Source organism: Macaca nemestrina, chromosome 5, assembly GCF_043159975.1.
Source record: "Macaca nemestrina isolate mMacNem1 chromosome 5, mMacNem.hap1, whole genome shotgun sequence".
Classification (NCBI taxonomy): Eukaryota; Metazoa; Chordata; class Mammalia; order Primates; family Cercopithecidae; genus Macaca; species Macaca nemestrina.
In genome coordinates this window covers 32,482,617-32,499,506 of record NC_092129.1, presented here as the reverse complement: position 1 = coordinate 32,499,506, position 16,890 = coordinate 32,482,617, and the positions used below count along the sequence as shown (strand labels likewise).

The 16,890-nt window shown below is 35.8% G+C and overlaps 1 protein-coding gene across 10 annotated transcripts in view; it reads left to right on the top strand.

The window, feature by feature from the left end:
* Window positions 1-16,890, top strand: part of LOC105465581 (thymocyte selection associated) — a 235,823-nt gene that overhangs the window by 94,274 nt on the left and 124,659 nt on the right. For all 10 annotated transcript variants that reach the window (XR_011623350.1, XM_011714061.3, XM_071096421.1 and 7 more), the window contains one exon: window positions 14,462-15,510. Coding sequence is in view for 9 of the 10 variants with exons in the window: in XM_011714061.3 (XP_011712363.1) it covers window positions 14,462-15,510 (1,049 nt within the window). In the remaining variant the exon portion in view is untranslated. The remainder of the gene's footprint in view (window positions 1-14,461; window positions 15,511-16,890) is intronic.

Genomic DNA, 16,890 nt, shown 5'->3' with positions numbered 1-16,890 from the left:
CAATAACAGTGTTTTCCCATTTTAAAATGTGTTACTTTCTAAAGCTATTGGCATCTCCTGCCTATTGCATAGTTACAAATGAGGGTAAACCTACAACCTAAGCAGCACATCGATAAAGTGATTACAACATTTATTAAATTAGGAAGCAAGAAAGCCTACTCTGCAGAAATGGCATTTAAATGAAGGCTCAAAAGATGCATAGGAGGTAATCAGGCAAAGAAGAAGGGGACAAGGTTGGAGAATTCCAACCTTGTCATTAAGTGGACAAGCAGTGGTATGGGGGCAGCAGATGAGAAAGGGATGGGAGCACTAGTGTAGCTGGTGTGAGAAAAAAACGGAGAGGGCAGGTTGAAACAAATATGAACACATGCAATGGGGAGTGGAATCAATCATGGAGGGTCTTGAAGTATATACTAAGAGGCTAAAATGTGTCATAAGGGCAAATCAGTAAAAGGCTTTAAGCAGGGAAAGACAAGAACAGAGGAGAGTAGTGAGGCCAGTTGAGTGCCAGGGTACAGGAAATTTATACAACAGAGACAACAGTGGGAAAGACAGAGAATCATAGTTGGGCTTTATGGGTATTTAAGAAGTACAATGAGCAAAATGTGAAGGTCTGTTGGAAGGAGAAAGACGCCAAACTTCTTCCCAGCTTCTTGTCTTGATGCACTGGATGGAAGTGCAGTCTATTGAATGTCATCATCAGAAGATCAGGGGATATTAACGTATTTGTTTAGGTAGGACTTAACTGTGAATTTATGTTAACCAAGACCCAGAAGAAAGCCCTTGGTTGAAATAATACTGTTTACAAATTGTTTTAGTCTAATTCCCATTATTTAACGCTATTTAAACTAAATTCTCATTTTAATTATACTGGATATTTAATTTCATAGGGATTATTTTAAACATTAGTTCTTATTGTATAGCAATTTCAGCACAAAAACTGCATGAGACTGGATTGCATGTGTATTGACTGCAGAATATTTCCTGGAAATAGAGGATGGGTGTCTTATCACAAATACCTAATTTAAAATATTTTTATTGTTGTAGGCATTTTTGCCCTGAATATAAAATATAGATCATGTTTTGAATCCATTGTGGTTTTGTTTTACATGATTCTTTCTTAACTTGAAGATTCAAACTTTCCTTGAGGTCAAGGAATGTTACTAAATTGCTTTCCACAGGCCTTGAGTGTCAGTCCAAACCCTTCTTGGCTAGAATGCTTCCTTTCCAAAGTGACAAGCAAAAGAGTAGATGTGAGCAGGGAATTCGAAGTTTTACAGAAACCTTAGGGGAAAGAGCAAGATGAAAAATAGTGAGAACTACAGGGAGCCATGAAATACTGATTTGCTGAAAAGAGAACATAACATATGTAGAGATAAGAGAAAATATAAGATATTCAACTCTTATTGCTAGTTTTTTATTATTAATGTGAAATTTTGAGTTTCATAAAAAATAAAAGTGTTTAAATAAAGTATTTGTTTCTGGAAACTTGGCCAAAATCTGTTATAGATTTGAAAGTCCCTAACCCTCATCACACATTTAATGATTTAGAAAAAATTATCCTTCTTCGGAAAATAGATACACATAACAGTGCAAACTTCAAACTACTAGTCTTATATAAGTCACTTCACGATGTGTATTGTGCCTTTCTCAGGAAGATGAAATTCATATTAGCATATTAAAGGGAATACATAATATTTGCAAATGAAAAAATTGAGTGAGCTATTTAAATTTGCCTCTGAAAGAGAGAGGTCTTGACCATTAAAACTTTTAAAATAGTGTCGTGTTTTGACATATAGATTGATAATTATTTCTTCCCTAAGTGAAAATTTCAGAGTTGTATAACTTTCTTTTATGAAAAAACCTCAATACCTGTAAAATTTGGGGGGAATGGTTTTAGCCCAGATATGAAAAAAGTTAATTCATTTTATGAGCAGAGAGCTGAAATCACACAAGTGAAAAGTGGTATCAGAAAGGTTGTGTCTGCATATTGTATAATCAGTGATATGTGAATAGCAGAAAAATAACACTTTGGTCTTTAGAATACTAAGACTTCTTCTTTCTCTCATTTAATTTTTTAAAATAATTTTAATGTTTATCAAAGTCAAAAAAGTCAAACAGTAAAAGGAATTATGACAACATTATCAGCAAAACTTTGTGCCCTTGACACGAGGGCCAAATTTTCCTCATATTCTGTTCTTCTGAGGTAGTGCCTTTAAATATTTTTCCTCTACTTTCTGGCACACTTCTAAATAATAAAGGAATATTGCTCTTTTTCAAGTCATCAACTTTAAGATAGTAACTATTGACTTTCACATATGACAATGAAGACTTAATTCTCTTATATTCTTACTTCCCCTTCTGTATATTTTCAGTACAAGTTATGGCTAAACATTAATATTTTCATTATTGTGACAATTCACTGCTCAACCAAGTGGTGTATAATGAGTATAATTCCATTTCTCCATCACTGTTTTTCTGTGATGATGACCTTATCGTTTTCTTTGCTTGATTTTCTTCAATTTTATCCTAAGTCTTAGAGCATTCTTCAACTCTATAAAAAAAGGCCACTCAGTGTAATTTTCCAAAGAGCCCAAACTGTCAGGAAGGCTACCTTTTCTATTAATTTGTTTTCCTGAATGTATTCCTTTGTAACTCTTCATTCTCATGTTCCAATTGGAATTGCTTATTCTTGAGACCAACTGCACAGGTGCTGTCCTGGGAATTCCATTTAAAATCATCCTGGTGATTGACTGTTGACTTGTGTTTCTGTTGACTAACTGTTTCTGAAATCAAATAACTAACTCCTTCTTGACTTTCTTCCGATTTTGATGGAGACCAACCTTCACTTGCTTCCTGAGAACGGTGCATGGAATATCAAATATTTAGAAAGCCTGAATGTTTGAAAAATATTCTATACACATAAAAGACTGATAGTTTGGCTACTTACAGAATTCCAAGTTGAAAATAAATTCCCCTCAGAATTTTGAGAACTTTACTCCCTTATCTTCCACTATCCCATATCGTCTTGGAGAGATTATATGTGGTATTCTGAAGTTTCACAGTAATGTGACTTCTGGTGGGTCTGTTCTTTCTTTGTGATGACAGTTTTGAATCTGAATATTTAGGTGCTTTATGTCTGGAATAATTTCTCTCATAATGTCCGCTCAATTATATTTTCTCTTCTCTCTGTCTTTAATTTCAAATCTCATACTGAAATTCCCATACCGATCTTCTAGGGCCTTTTTTCTTTTTCTATTTTATATCTTTTTGTCTTTTGTTTATCTTCAGGGAAAATTTTCTTAACTACATTTCCAACTGTTTTAATGAATTTTTAATTTTAGTTATATTTTTAATTTCCAAGAGTTATTTCTTCCATCATTGTACATATTTTACTCTGTTCTTGTTTTTAAAATACAACATTTTGTCTCTCTGAGAATATTTTAGATAATTTTTTTTTTTTTTGGACGGAGTCTCCCTCTGTCGCTCAGGCTGGAGTGCAGTGGCGCGATCTCGGCTCACTGCAAGCTCCGCCTCCCAGGTTCACGCCATTTTCCTGCCTCAGCCTCCCAAGTAGCTGGGACTACAGGCGCCCGCCACCCGGTGACTCATGCCTATAATCCCAGCACTTTGGGAGGCCGAGGCAGGCGGATCACGAGGTCGGGAAATCGAGACTATCCTGGCTAACACGGTGAAACCCCATCTCTACTAAAAATATTTTAGATAGTTTTTTTAAGTTTTCAATAGTTCACTGCATTTTATCTCCCTCCTTTTGGGCTTTTTTTATTTATTTTATTTTTTTTATTTTAAAGTTTTGGTGTATCATTTCTTGTTAAATGTTTTTATCAAATGCTTTGTGATTTCTTGTCGTATGTTCATATTTACAGGGGTCAGTTGAAACAAAAATGTACAAGTAAGGCACTGTTTCTATATAAGCTCTATGTTTATGAATTTTAGATATTATCATGCCAGCTTTTTCACTGCAGCGGTCCTCAAATGTAGGTTTTGTGAGTCTTTCCTTTTTGAGTTCAGTTTCACCTGAGAAGAATCTTCGTGGTGTCTTCTGGGGATTATGAGACTTGGAGCTAAGTGGGGACGGAGCTAACAATCTCACCACTCCTACTTACAGATTTATAATTAACTACTTCACTTTCAGTCCCACGCTTCCCTCCTGCTCACCTATGTCTGGTTTCTGAGGTTCTGAGATCCTGTATATACTTTTTGCTGCAGAGAGAGAGGTGGAAGGGGTGGTCACCTATCTTCCCTAAAGTAGAGTGGAGACCTGGGTTTAACCATTTTTCAGACATCTGAATAATCCCTGTGTTTTTAGGCCCCTGGCTTCACTTTGCTTTCCAGGAGCCTTATGTCTCCAAATTCTGTCTTTGGCGGTCTCATGGGACAACAATGGTTCGCTTTTCTTTGGATTTTGCCTCCTCAGGTGCATAGGCATTTCTTTTTCTATTCTGTCAAGTCATTTATCATTCTTCCCTCTGATTTCTGTCTTCATTTAGATTAAGGATTGCAGATATCTTTTAGATTCATTGAACTTTTTTTAAAAAAACTTCCTTTTTTGACTTTTTACCCCTGTGGTAAATTTGATGGGAGAAAGGATTGAAAAGGTATAATTTTAGCCATAAATCTCACTACCTAATTAAATTAGTTCTAGCCCAGAGTTTTGCCTGGATCTATTATAATCTCTGAAATGACTGGTTGCTACTCCTGCTAAATGATAACAAGTATAATTTATAAATTTAATATATTTAGTAAAATGCAATTTTCAGTAATTTATAAAAATATCACATTAATTTCTTATGTATGTATTTGTATTTTCTCAGTGCTTGAGATAGAGTAAATGTTCCATAAGCATTCAGTAAATCAAGTGAATGAAAGAATGAATTAAGCGACTAACACATTGTTTATGCATGTATATTTATGTTTCACAGTACAAAGCTCCTCTTTAGGTAACAAGGGGGTTTTCTCACTAACCATATCCAGATTTGATTTATTATGATGACATATTTATGGGTTCAATAGCTAAGGAAAATATGAACTTCATGGTACCAAAGTTTATATCATCTGTATTTGTATAACAGGTTCAATTTTTGTTAGTGATGCTTTTCATAATGTGTCCATGAAAATACTATGACGTGATGTTTAGAACCAGTGGATACTCTAGTCAGCTCCTATTTCATTTTGTTCCTTTAGGGTACAGTCTTATTGCTAATAGAAATATCATGCAGCAAGCAGAGAAAGGTACCTATTTTGTATTAGGTATATATTTATTTTTACATTACCAACTATTAATGCCTTATCAGGATTTTCCAGAGAAACAGAATATATATGTGTGCTAAATATACCTAATTATACATTAATATATACAGTGTTATTTATTTTAAGGAATTGGTTCGTGCGAGTATGGGAGTTGATAAGATCTAAACCTGTAGGACAAGCTGCAGAGGCTCAAAACTCAGGCATGAGTTAATGCTGCAGTCTTGAGGCAGAATTTCCTTTTCTCTGGGAAATCTCAGTTTTTGCTCTTAAGACCTCCAACTGATTAGTCAGGGCCCACCTGAATCATGGAGGGTAACATCCTTTAAAGTCAACTGAGTGTAGATGACAGCTGCATGTACGAAATACCTTCACAGCCTCACCTAGGTTACTGTTTGATTAAATAACTAGGTAATATAGCCTAATCAAGTTGATATGTAAAACTAACCATTACAAACATCAATGGAATACATGTTAAAAGTATCTAAAAAAGTGTTTATTTGCTTTTCTTAGATTTTATGGACTAAATTAAAATGTAAAAGGCAAAGTAGTGTTACGAATAAACTCATATAAAATGCAAGTGTATTCATTTTAAATAACTCTCAATTTCTCAGTGAGGTTTATGATAATTTTTTCTAATACAAAAGTTACAGAACCATTCAAAAGGCTCTCTTTGTTTAGAAATATGGACAAGAGATGAACCAGAGGAGAACCAGCTAAGAAAATAGAAATTCATAGTATAGCTTCTCTTAAGTTGAAATGAAGTTAAATAAATTTTAAAAATTAATTCACAGAATATCCATAAAGAAAATTGAGATCAAATGAATGAACTGTAAAGCAAATTTTAATTTAAAAGTCTGGAACAAGGCAGAGCTCAGAAATTATTAGTAAACCTAATAATTGCCCTATAATAAAGATTGGAATGCAATGCAAATATGTAACTAAACAGTTCATTGAGTGGATGAGAGATGAAGATGAAGTTCATACTTTTGAGAAAAACAACTGTAGTCTCAGAAAGTAAATGACAAAGATTAGACAGTAAAAATGTCTAACAAATATACAGGTTATTATCATTAAATAATAATATAGGAGGAACTAGAAGTTGGGAGAAACTGTAGCGCTAGGATTTATAAAATTTCTTTGGAGAAAAATATGTAGAAACAATCCTCTTGTCTTCAAGTCTTGAATAAGAGTGTCTCAGCGGATTTCCATCTCTGTACTAATTTAGGTCCAATCACAAAGGTTTGGTTCTCACTTCGTGAGTTGAGACCAAGAGTATTCTAGAATTGAATATTAAATATCCAAGGAAACATATGTTGCCCATCACCAACCAAGTTTAAGGGTAACTCTTTATTTTCTCTTTAAAGGCAATTTTAGTGGCATCCCCGAAATTCAAACTTAGTTAAGAGGGTTGTTACAGTGGGGAATATAGAAAAGCACCACATTATGATTAGCATTCACCCTGTGAAGGGACTTTTCTGGAAAGAACTTAGTGAAACTACTCAGCAACATACAGAAGTAACCTGTTACCCTTTCAGAAAAAAATGGAATGGAAATTGTTTTTCACAGGAGCTTGCTTTGGATAGCAAGAAAACATACCCAGCAAGGATAATTCATGTTCACTCAGAAAGAAATTCTGGGAAGTCTAAACTAAAGTTTGATAAGTACAAAACGTTTTCACTTCGGTTTAGTTTGGAACAGAAAAACTTGTAATATAAACCTCCAGGAATGTTTCTCATTCTCATGCTCTCAGGTGTTGCCTTCTTATCTATCATTTTAGAGTCAAAAAGAACTTTTTTGGAAAATGACATTTTCTAATTTAGCTTGTACTGTTTGGTCTTTTTTGGGGGAGAAAATTCCATTTTCCCAATTGCAAAATAACAAATGCTTCTTTAAAAAAATTCTCTCTCTCTCTCTCACACACACGCACACAGACACACACACACACACACACGATTAGAGCTATATATACCGCAACATAAGCAATGGTAATCTAAAATTTTATAAATCTGTAAAAGATTCTAATTGTTTTTCCTGTCTTATATTTTATAATATTTCTGTAAAAACATGCAACTTTTTGTTTTATAAGAGAGCAACACTATAAGTGTTGGTGTCTTTATCTTTCTCTAGGAGAGATTTGTAGATATAATATTTGCCATAAAAATTAATGAAACCTATTTCAGTTTAAAAACTTGAGGATGTCATTGCCAAATTCTAGGTAACCTTAAGCAAATAATGAGTTTTTATTTTAACTTTTGACTACGGAAAACTTAAAACATATGCAAAAATCAACAGAACAGTATATAATAAAGGTTTCATTTTGTTTTAACAGACATGAGAGAATAATATAAAAATTCAAAGTTCATGCAAAAGTAATGAGGCTGACTGAGTTGCCAGTAAATTGTATGTCTATGGGCTTCATGGCACTTAGTATAGAAAGAAAGGTAGACTCCCTGGTTTCAGTCTCCCCTCCCGTTGATTTATCAGATAATCTGCCAAATTGCTAATTGTAATTTCATCTTTCTTGATCTGAAATATTTTGGATTTCCTCCTGAAGTAGTTATACATTCCTCAGCCTGGCATTCAAAGTGTCAATTCATTTTCATGGTGTTTCTTTCAGTGAGTCTCCTGTCCAGTCCCTGTGCTCTAATTTAAAATCCTGAGATGCTGGATATCTTGTTAATTACTAACAATTCTCAAGTTCCCTTCTTATCATTGATCATGGTGTCCTTGCCATCTGGATTATACCCTCTCCTATTCTATCTTCGCCTGTAATTTCTTTTCATTCTTAAAGTCTCGTGTTGTGGCCATGCCTTTCATAAAATGTCTTTATCCTCATCCTCAAATTAAATGTGCTATTTTTCCCCTTCTTTGCCTGCCTACTGTAGTTTTAATTGAGGCTTTTATATGATTCCACTTTCTCTTTTCTCTTAGCATATAAATTATACTGTAAAAAACATTTTTAGTTGTTACTCTAGAGTTTGTAATATATATTTACAACTAATATATGTCACTTTCAAATAACACAAATAACTTCATGAGTACTGCAGTTACCTTATATGAAAGTATTCATCATTCCTCCCTCCTGTCTCTTAAAACAGTACTGTCATTCATTTCACTTATCTATGAGCTATAATCATCCAAACTATTGCTACAATTATTATTTTTAACAGACTGCTTTCTGTTAGATCAATTAAGAATAAGAAAAATAAAACATTTTATTTTGCCTTCAATTATTTCTTCTCCAGCACTCGTCCTTTCTGTGTGTACATCTGAATTTCTGACCTTTATCATTTTTCTTTTCCCTGAAGAATTTAAAAATTCTTCATCTTACAAGGCAGGTGAACTGGTGACAAATCCCCTGAATTGTTACTCATATTAGTAAGTCTTTATTTCTCCTTTACTTTTGAAGGATGATTTCACTGGATACAGAATTCTAGGTTGGTGGGTTTTTTCCAACTCTTTAAATTTGTCCCTCTATTCTCTTCTTGCTTACATGGTTTCCAAAGAAAAGCCCATTGTAAATCTCTTCCTTTTTCCTCTGTTGGTAAGGTGTTTTTATCGCTCTGGTTCAAGTTTTTGCTTTGTCTTTGATTTGATGAAGTCTGATTATGATACTCTTCAATGTAGTTTTTTTTTTGTTGTTGTTGTTGTTGTTTTTTTTTTTTGCATTTATCCTGCTCAGTGTTTTGAAACTGCATTAATTTTGGAAAATTCTCAGTCTGGTTACTGCAAATATTTCTTCTGTTTCATGACCACTGTATCCTCCTTCTGGTATACCCAGGACATACATGTTACATCTTCTGCAGTTGTCTCACATTTCTTGGGTATTATATTATGTTCTGTTGTTTTTTCGTTTCTCTTTCTTTTTGGTTTGGGAAGTTTTTAATTGACATATATTCAAGCCCATTGATACTTTCCTCAGCAGTGTCCAGTATAATTAGAAACCCACTAAAGACTTTATTTCTGTTTCTGTGTTTTTAATTTCTCTCTCTCTCTCTCTCTCTCTCTCTCTCCTTTCTTTCTTTCGACAGAGTCTCGCTGTGCCACCCAGGCTAGAGTGCAGTGGCATGATCTCACATCACTCCAACCTCTGCCTCCCGGGTTCAGGCGATTCTCCTGCCTCAGCCTTTGTAGCACCTGGAACTACAGGCACATGCCTCCATGCCAGGTTAATTTTTTGTATTTTTATTAGAGACAGGGTTTCACTATGTTAGTCAGGATGGTCTCAATCTCCTGACTTCGTGATCCGCCTGCCTCAGCCTCCCAAAGTCCTGGGATTACAGGCATGAGCCACCGTGCCTGGCCTTGTGTTTTCAATTTCTATCATTGCCTTTCGGTTTTCCCCTAGAGTTTCCATTTCTCTGCTTACATCACCCGTCTTTCCCTGCATGTTGTCCCGTTTTTCCATTATACTCCTTAGCGTTATTATTAAATTTTAAGTTCCTGGTCTGATAATTCCCAAATATGTGCTATATCTGAATCTGGCTTTGATGCTTGATTTGTCTCTTCAGAGTGTGCTTTTTTGCCTTATAATATATGTTGCAGATTTTTTTTTTTGAAAGCCAGACATGATGTTTCGGTTAAAAGAAACTGATAAATTGTCTTTTAATGTGATATTTTCTGTTTATCTATCTAGAAGTTAGGCTGTGTTTATAGTTTACTATAATGGTAGGTGTCAGAGACTACATTGTCGTGTAGTGCTCTTGCTTTTGTCTGCCCTATTGACTTTAGTCTCTAGAGACTCCTTCTTAGATACAGTCTTAAATGCCTTTCTTTGAGTCGTAGTTTCCTGTTATTATACAGTAGCACTGTTGATGTGGTCCTATGGTATGGAGGGGGGATTTCTATAATTTTATGATTAGGTTTCAGTTATTAGTGAGCCTGTGTCTCTAGGCTGTGACCTTCACAAGTGTTTCTCAGCTTTTTTGTACGCTTTGGGAGAGACAGAATGGCTAGTGGAGGCTTGAGTTGGGTATTTCCCTTCCTTTATGTGGAAGTACAGAGGAGGTTGGAGTTGGGTATTGCTTTTTCCCTACATAGAATATTAGAGGTGGTTTGGTTGGGTAATTCCCTTCCCCCATAACAGTTAGGATCTGGTAAAGCACAAGTTGGTTGGGCTGTGCTAAAATAGTTTTCCTTGAGGACAGGCATTTTTAAAGGAGAACAGAATGGTCTGGATATATTTCAGAATGGTTGCTTCTTCTCTCACCCTGCCAGAAGCACAAGGAAATTTTTTTCATCTTCATCCCGAGAACCTGGATGGGCCCCTGAAAGTAAGACTCAGAAAAGTGTGGGAGGTCCTCCTAAACATGCTCCCCCTACCCTGGGAGTTTTCTCTCTTAAACGATTCTACTGTTGGTCCCCAGTTACCCTTGTATTCTTCCAGATGCTGGCTCCAGCAGTGGTTTTTGCCCCCAGTGAGCTATGACTGTTTGTATTCGCCTACCTGTCTAGTTTTTGGGGTTGTGGTTTGCCCTGTGACCTCAATTCTCTGGTGAATCTAAGAAGAATTGTTGATTTTCACTGCTTGTGCTATTTCCTTGTACTGAATCTTCTCTTTAGGCATATACATCATGATTTTGCCTAATCTTTTTAATTAAAAAACTTGGATGAAAGTATTTTACTTTGCTCATCTATTTATACTTCAATCTCTCTATTGTAATGAAGACATTAAAAACAAGTATTTACTGCATTGAACAGGCCATTGATTAAGTTAAACTGTAACCTTAAGAGACATGTCTTAAATAAAATATACAATAGCTGCTATGAATAGTAGCAGGAATTTTAACATTGAAAACTTTTTTACTACAGTGAAATTTTATATAGAATTTATTTACTGATTTGCTTCCTTTAGTACTCACTCATGTACTTTGTTCTGGCAATTATTTTTTATTCATTAATTCATTTATTGAGTATCTACTATGTGCCAGGAGCCATTCTAGACATTCTAGACATTGATGAAGAAAACAATGAAAGACTACTGCCTCTGGGAAGGCATATGTTTCAGTTTAGGGAAACAAACAATAGAAAATGATCATAATATAAATAAGCAAGTGATATGGAATGATAGAAGGTGAAGGGTGATATGAAATAGAGAAACAGAAAAGGGCAAATGGAAGAGAAGCTTGCAATTTTAAATAGAGCATTTAGAGTAGATCTCACTGCCAAGATGATATTTAAGCAGTCTTGAAGAAAAAGAGAAGTTGGCTGTGAACATATCTGGCTGAAGAATGTAACAGGCAGAGGAAACAGACTGTGCAAAGATCTGACTGACAATGAGGAGGTCCGGGAGACAGTGGGGAGTTAGAGTGAGACAAAGGAGTAGCAGATGAGACCCAGGTGGTGCCAGGGGCCAGGTAAAGACTTTGGTTTTTATATTGAGTGAAAGGAGTGACACTGTAGGCTTATAAACAGAAGACAGACATAATTTATTTAGCATCTAAAAATAATATTTGGCTTCCCTATTGAGATTTGACTGCAAGGATACTGGTTAGAAAGCCATTGCAACAAGCCAGGCAAGAGATAATATGGCTCAGATCAGGATAGTCCTGATGTAAGAGATGTCAGGTGTTAAAAAAGAGAAAAGCTAAGGATGTCCCTGAGATTTATGGACTGCACTGAAAGAAAAGAGTTTCCAATAGCTGAGTTTGGGAAAACAGCATGTAGCTTAGGTTTTGGGGGAAGATTAGATTTCAGTTTAAGCATGTTAATTTTGAGACATCTATTAGATGTCCAAGTGGAGATCTGAAGTAGACATACAGCATTCAGGAAGATGTTTTGGCTAGAGCTATACTTTGGGTAGTCATCAGCATAAAGATGATATTTAAAGACATGAGACCATTTAAGATCAGAGTAGGCGTGAGTGTAGATAGAGGGAAAAAGAGAACCAAGACACCCTAAAAGGTGTGTGTGAGGGGTGGGTGGTGTATAGGGAGAAGAAACCAGCAAAACTGAGAAGAATCACAAGTGAGATAAGAGGAAAATAAGTGAGAAAAATGTATCAAAGAGGAGGGAGTCTAATCTACTTTGTCAAATGCTGCTGAGAACTTAAGTAAAATAAGATAGGCTAACATTATTTCAGTGGATTTAGGCACAAAAGTATTGAAGATAGGTCAGTAATTGAATACAAAAAAATTAAGAGTTTAGATAACATGGCCCGTAGACTTTCTCCAGCAGCAATGCCTTCCTTCAATGCATTAAAGCTATTCCTAGCCCACAGCACCCACCATGTACAAAGAAAGATTGGGATCTAGCTTGCATTGAAACTGATGTTCTGAGTTCTCAGGAAGTCCTTGATGGCATCTATTCTACTAATCTCTAGCTGTTCCCTAGACTTGAGGAATAGCATGAGCCTATCTAGAGCTAGCTCTAGGATTCTTAAACCTAGCTCATTTTGAGTCAAACAACCAGAATTTTAGTTTCTAAACTTACCTTGAGGTTCAGAGAAGCCAGTAGGTATAATGTCAAAAGTTAGTGTGTGCTAAACTTTATAAAATAACTTATTAATGTAAGAAGTGCTCTTTAAACCCTCCTTTTTTTTCTAAATATTAAAAATCTTTACAATTTTGCAGACCTTCAGTCTATAGGCAACCACTGATTTTTTGTTTTTTTACAAGAAGATAATACTTTTTCATTGCTGCATCTTCAGAAACTCTATAATTACGCAGGGTATATAAATAATATTACATAAATCACACAGGTTTTTTGATGCAGTTAATAATATGAAAAGTAATATATATGTAATGTTTTATAAGAGGATATTCTGTCTTCCAAATCTTCCAAATTGTTCATTTTCAAAAGCATGGAAGGAAGAAAAAAATGACAGAAGGGTGGCTGGAGATATTAAAAATCAATGCCATATCATGAAAATGCTGTAAAATTTATGTTAGTAAGTTATCAAGAAAATATAGACTATTATAATACCCTGTTAAAATTAACACATAACTTTATTTTTTTTTTATTTTTATGTTTTGAGACAGGGTCTCACTCTGTCACCCAAGCTGAAATGCAGTGGGTGTGATCATGACTCACTGCAACCTTTGCTTCTCAGAGTCAAGTGATATTCCCACCTCAGTCTCCTGAGTAGCTGGGACATGCCACCAGGTTCAGCTAATTTTTTTCTAATTTTTGTACAGAAACAAGGTCTCACTATATTGCCCAGGCTAGCCTTGAACTCCTGGGCTGAAGCAGTCCTCTCACCTGAGCCTCCCAAAATGCTGGGATTATAGGAATGAGATACAGTTCCTGGCCAATACGTAAGTTTATTCAGGACCATTTATAATGATACTATGTTGGGTAGTGTATGAGGAACAGGTAAATAAATGCAGGACAATATTCTAAGCATCTCTGCAGTCTCAAAGGAAGACTCATGAGACAGTGGGTAGTTGGAAAAAATACAGATATCCATTAACCCCAGTGACGCATGAGGCAATTAATACATTGCTGAGCACCCACCAGCATACGTAGGGCTCCTGAATGGCTCCTCTGATTGTGACCCACTCTGCACCACTCCTTTGCTAGGTAGGTATAATATAACACCAGTGGAGAAAGAAATAATTTTGACATTGGAAAAATACTGCATCTTGGTATTTATTTTCACATATTAATCTCAAGTAGCTTGTATCTCATGATTTTGCAATATTGTTTCATCTCACAGGATAAGATTTGGTATAAAGAATGTATGTTTTGGGTCAAAACTTTCTTCTATGATAATTTGATATATAAAGTCTGGCCCTCAAGAATGTGACTTAAAATGACCTAATAATTTATAAACCTTCGTATAAAATTTATGAACACATTTACATACATATTCACACACATAGCTATATTCATGTATGTTATGAATGATAAAAGTATAAATATAAACACAGGAATATTTAGCATGAGAATCAGGAGAGTGATTGTATGTCAGTAGAAGTGAGGATGTGATTCTGAGGAAGTTCCCTAGAGCTCCAAGGTACTGGCTAATGTCCACTTCTTAAACTGAGTATGGGCTTATGAGTGTTGGTTTTATATTCAATCTCTTTCATCTTAAAATTTGAAAAAAGGAAAATCACACATAAGAAATGATATATGATGATCATCTGAGTTCTTTATTTTGTAAAATAAGTTTATTTATGTCATCAGGAAAGTATCTTGCAGCAAACATTTTGAAGTACAAAATACCATAGTGATTTTGTTTTCTTTTCAGTTCGAAAGGATATAGTCCGCATCCTCCCCAGTCTAGATGTCGAAGTCAAAGACATCACTGATTCTTATGATGCTAACTGGTTTCTTCAGCTGTTATCAACAGAAGATCTTTTTGAAATGACCAGTAAAGAGTTCCCCATAGTAACTGAAGTCATAGAAGCACCTCAAGGAAATCACCTGCCCCAAAGCATTTTACAGCCTGGGAAAACAATTGTGATCCACAAAAAGTACCAGGCATCAAGAATCTTAGCTTCAGAAATTAGAAGCAATTTTCCTAAAAGACACTTCTTGATCCCCACTAGCTATAAAGGCAAGTTCAAGCGGCGACCGAGGGAGTTCCCAACGGCCTATGACCTAGAGATCGCTAAGAGTGAAAAGGAGCCTCTTCACGTGGTGGCCACCAAAGCCTTTCATTCCCCTCATAACAAGCTGTCATCTGTATCTGTTGGGGACCAGTTTCTGGTGCATCACTCAGAGACAACTGAAGTCCTCTGTGAGGGAATAAAAAAAGTAGTGAATGTTCTGGCCTGTGAAAAAATCCTCAAAAAGTCCTATGAGGCAGCACTGCTCCCTTTGTACATGGAAGGAGGTTTTGTAGAGGTGATTCATGATAAGAAACAGTACCCGATTTCTGAGCTCTGTAAACAGTTCCGCTTGCCCTTCAATGTGAAGGTGTCTGTCAGGGATCTTTCCATTGAAGAGGATGTGTTGGCTGCCACACCAGGACTGCAGTTGGAGGAAGACATCACAGACTCTTACCTACTCATAAGTGACTTTGCCAACCCCACGGAGTGCTGGGAAATTCCTGTGGGTCGCTTGAATATGACTGTTCAGTTAGTTAGTAATTTCTCTAGGGATGCAGGACCATTTCTAGTCAGGACTCTGGTAGAAGAGATCACTGAAGAGCAGTATTACATGATGCGGAGATATGAAAGCTCAGCCTCACACCCCCCACCTCGCCCTCCCAAACACCCTTCAGTAGAGGAAACAAAGTTAACCCTGCTAACCTTAGCAGAAGAAAGGAAGGTGGACCTGCCCAAGTCTCCCAAGGTAAGGCTATGGTTTTGCAATCTTTCCTCTGGAGTGTGTTCCTTGAGGCAGTTTGTTTCAAGTCTTTTCTGAGTGTGTTTTGCTTACTTTTCTTTCTTTCATGCCATATTTGCAATGAGCTTTTCTGATGTGCAGTAGATGAATGAACATCAACAGTGCGTAAGCTGTTGCAGCATTTTATATTCTGATGTGGCATGAAGTTTAATACTGAAGTGGAAATAACAGAGATGACATTTGGAAATGATGACCCAAATTGCCTTTTCAATGGGTTTGGGTAATTAAGAATATTTCATAAACTGCCTTGGAAGCAAACCCCTTTTATTTTAGAAGTTCTGTTAATTTTTTTCTAAGTAAAATTTAATACCTCATCCAGGATATTAACATAGAGTAAACTCCCTTCTTATGGGGATGGGGGATTACTGGTAGCATGCATCTATAGCACATGTCTTCATTTTGTTTTATGTGCAGAAAGATGTAAAAATATCTTGGCAGAACAGTGAGTGAGATTGTGAGCATCTGCCCACATTCTGCTTATCTTAGAATCGTAATCTTTAACAGTTCTATTGAAAAACAAAATCAATAAAATTGCAGACACTATGAAATCATTACAGAATCAACAACTCCATAACCACTCTAAAGATTTTGGAGGGTGATTCAGCTTCATTTCCACTTGAAGTCTTTGCCTCTTGAAAACTGCCTTCTGGCTGCCTGCAAAGCTCTTGCCCTTACACCATGATGTGTAGGTCGTTTATCCAGCCGTGGTTCTTTGGTGTGTGGAAGGAGTGCATTCTGGTCTGGCAGATGTTGTACTTGCAGCTTAGGGAAACAAAGCAATTAGTAAAACAAAGAGATGCTGTGTTCACTCTCTATGCTTAGAAATAATAGCAGCCTTAGGCTTCAAGTATATGGATATGGAAATACTTTTATTTCTACATCTCAGAGATTGCATTCTGATGATAGCTGGGGAAATCCAGTAAGGATCTCCAAAAGCATCTTTAGAAAAAGATAAAACCAGCAGAAATTTTCTTCCCAGAAAAACAATTTTGAAAGAGTCATTTGATATATAATACAATGGTTTCCAAATAATGTTGATTAACGTGTTGTTATTATTTTGAAAGGTATCTTTGGCTTCTCCTATTTAACATTTTTTATTACTGAACTGAATAATGAGAAATGAAATGAGAAATGAAATGTCGTCTTTGTTTCTTAGTGGCTGGCAGAATAATTCCCCCCTCACTCAAATATTTATATACCTAAATTCCCAGAACCTATGAATATGTTACTTTGCGTGGCAAAAGAGACTTTGCATATGTGCTTAAAATTAAGGACATCGAGATGAGGAGATTATTCTGGATTATCCAGGTGGGTCCAATTCAATCA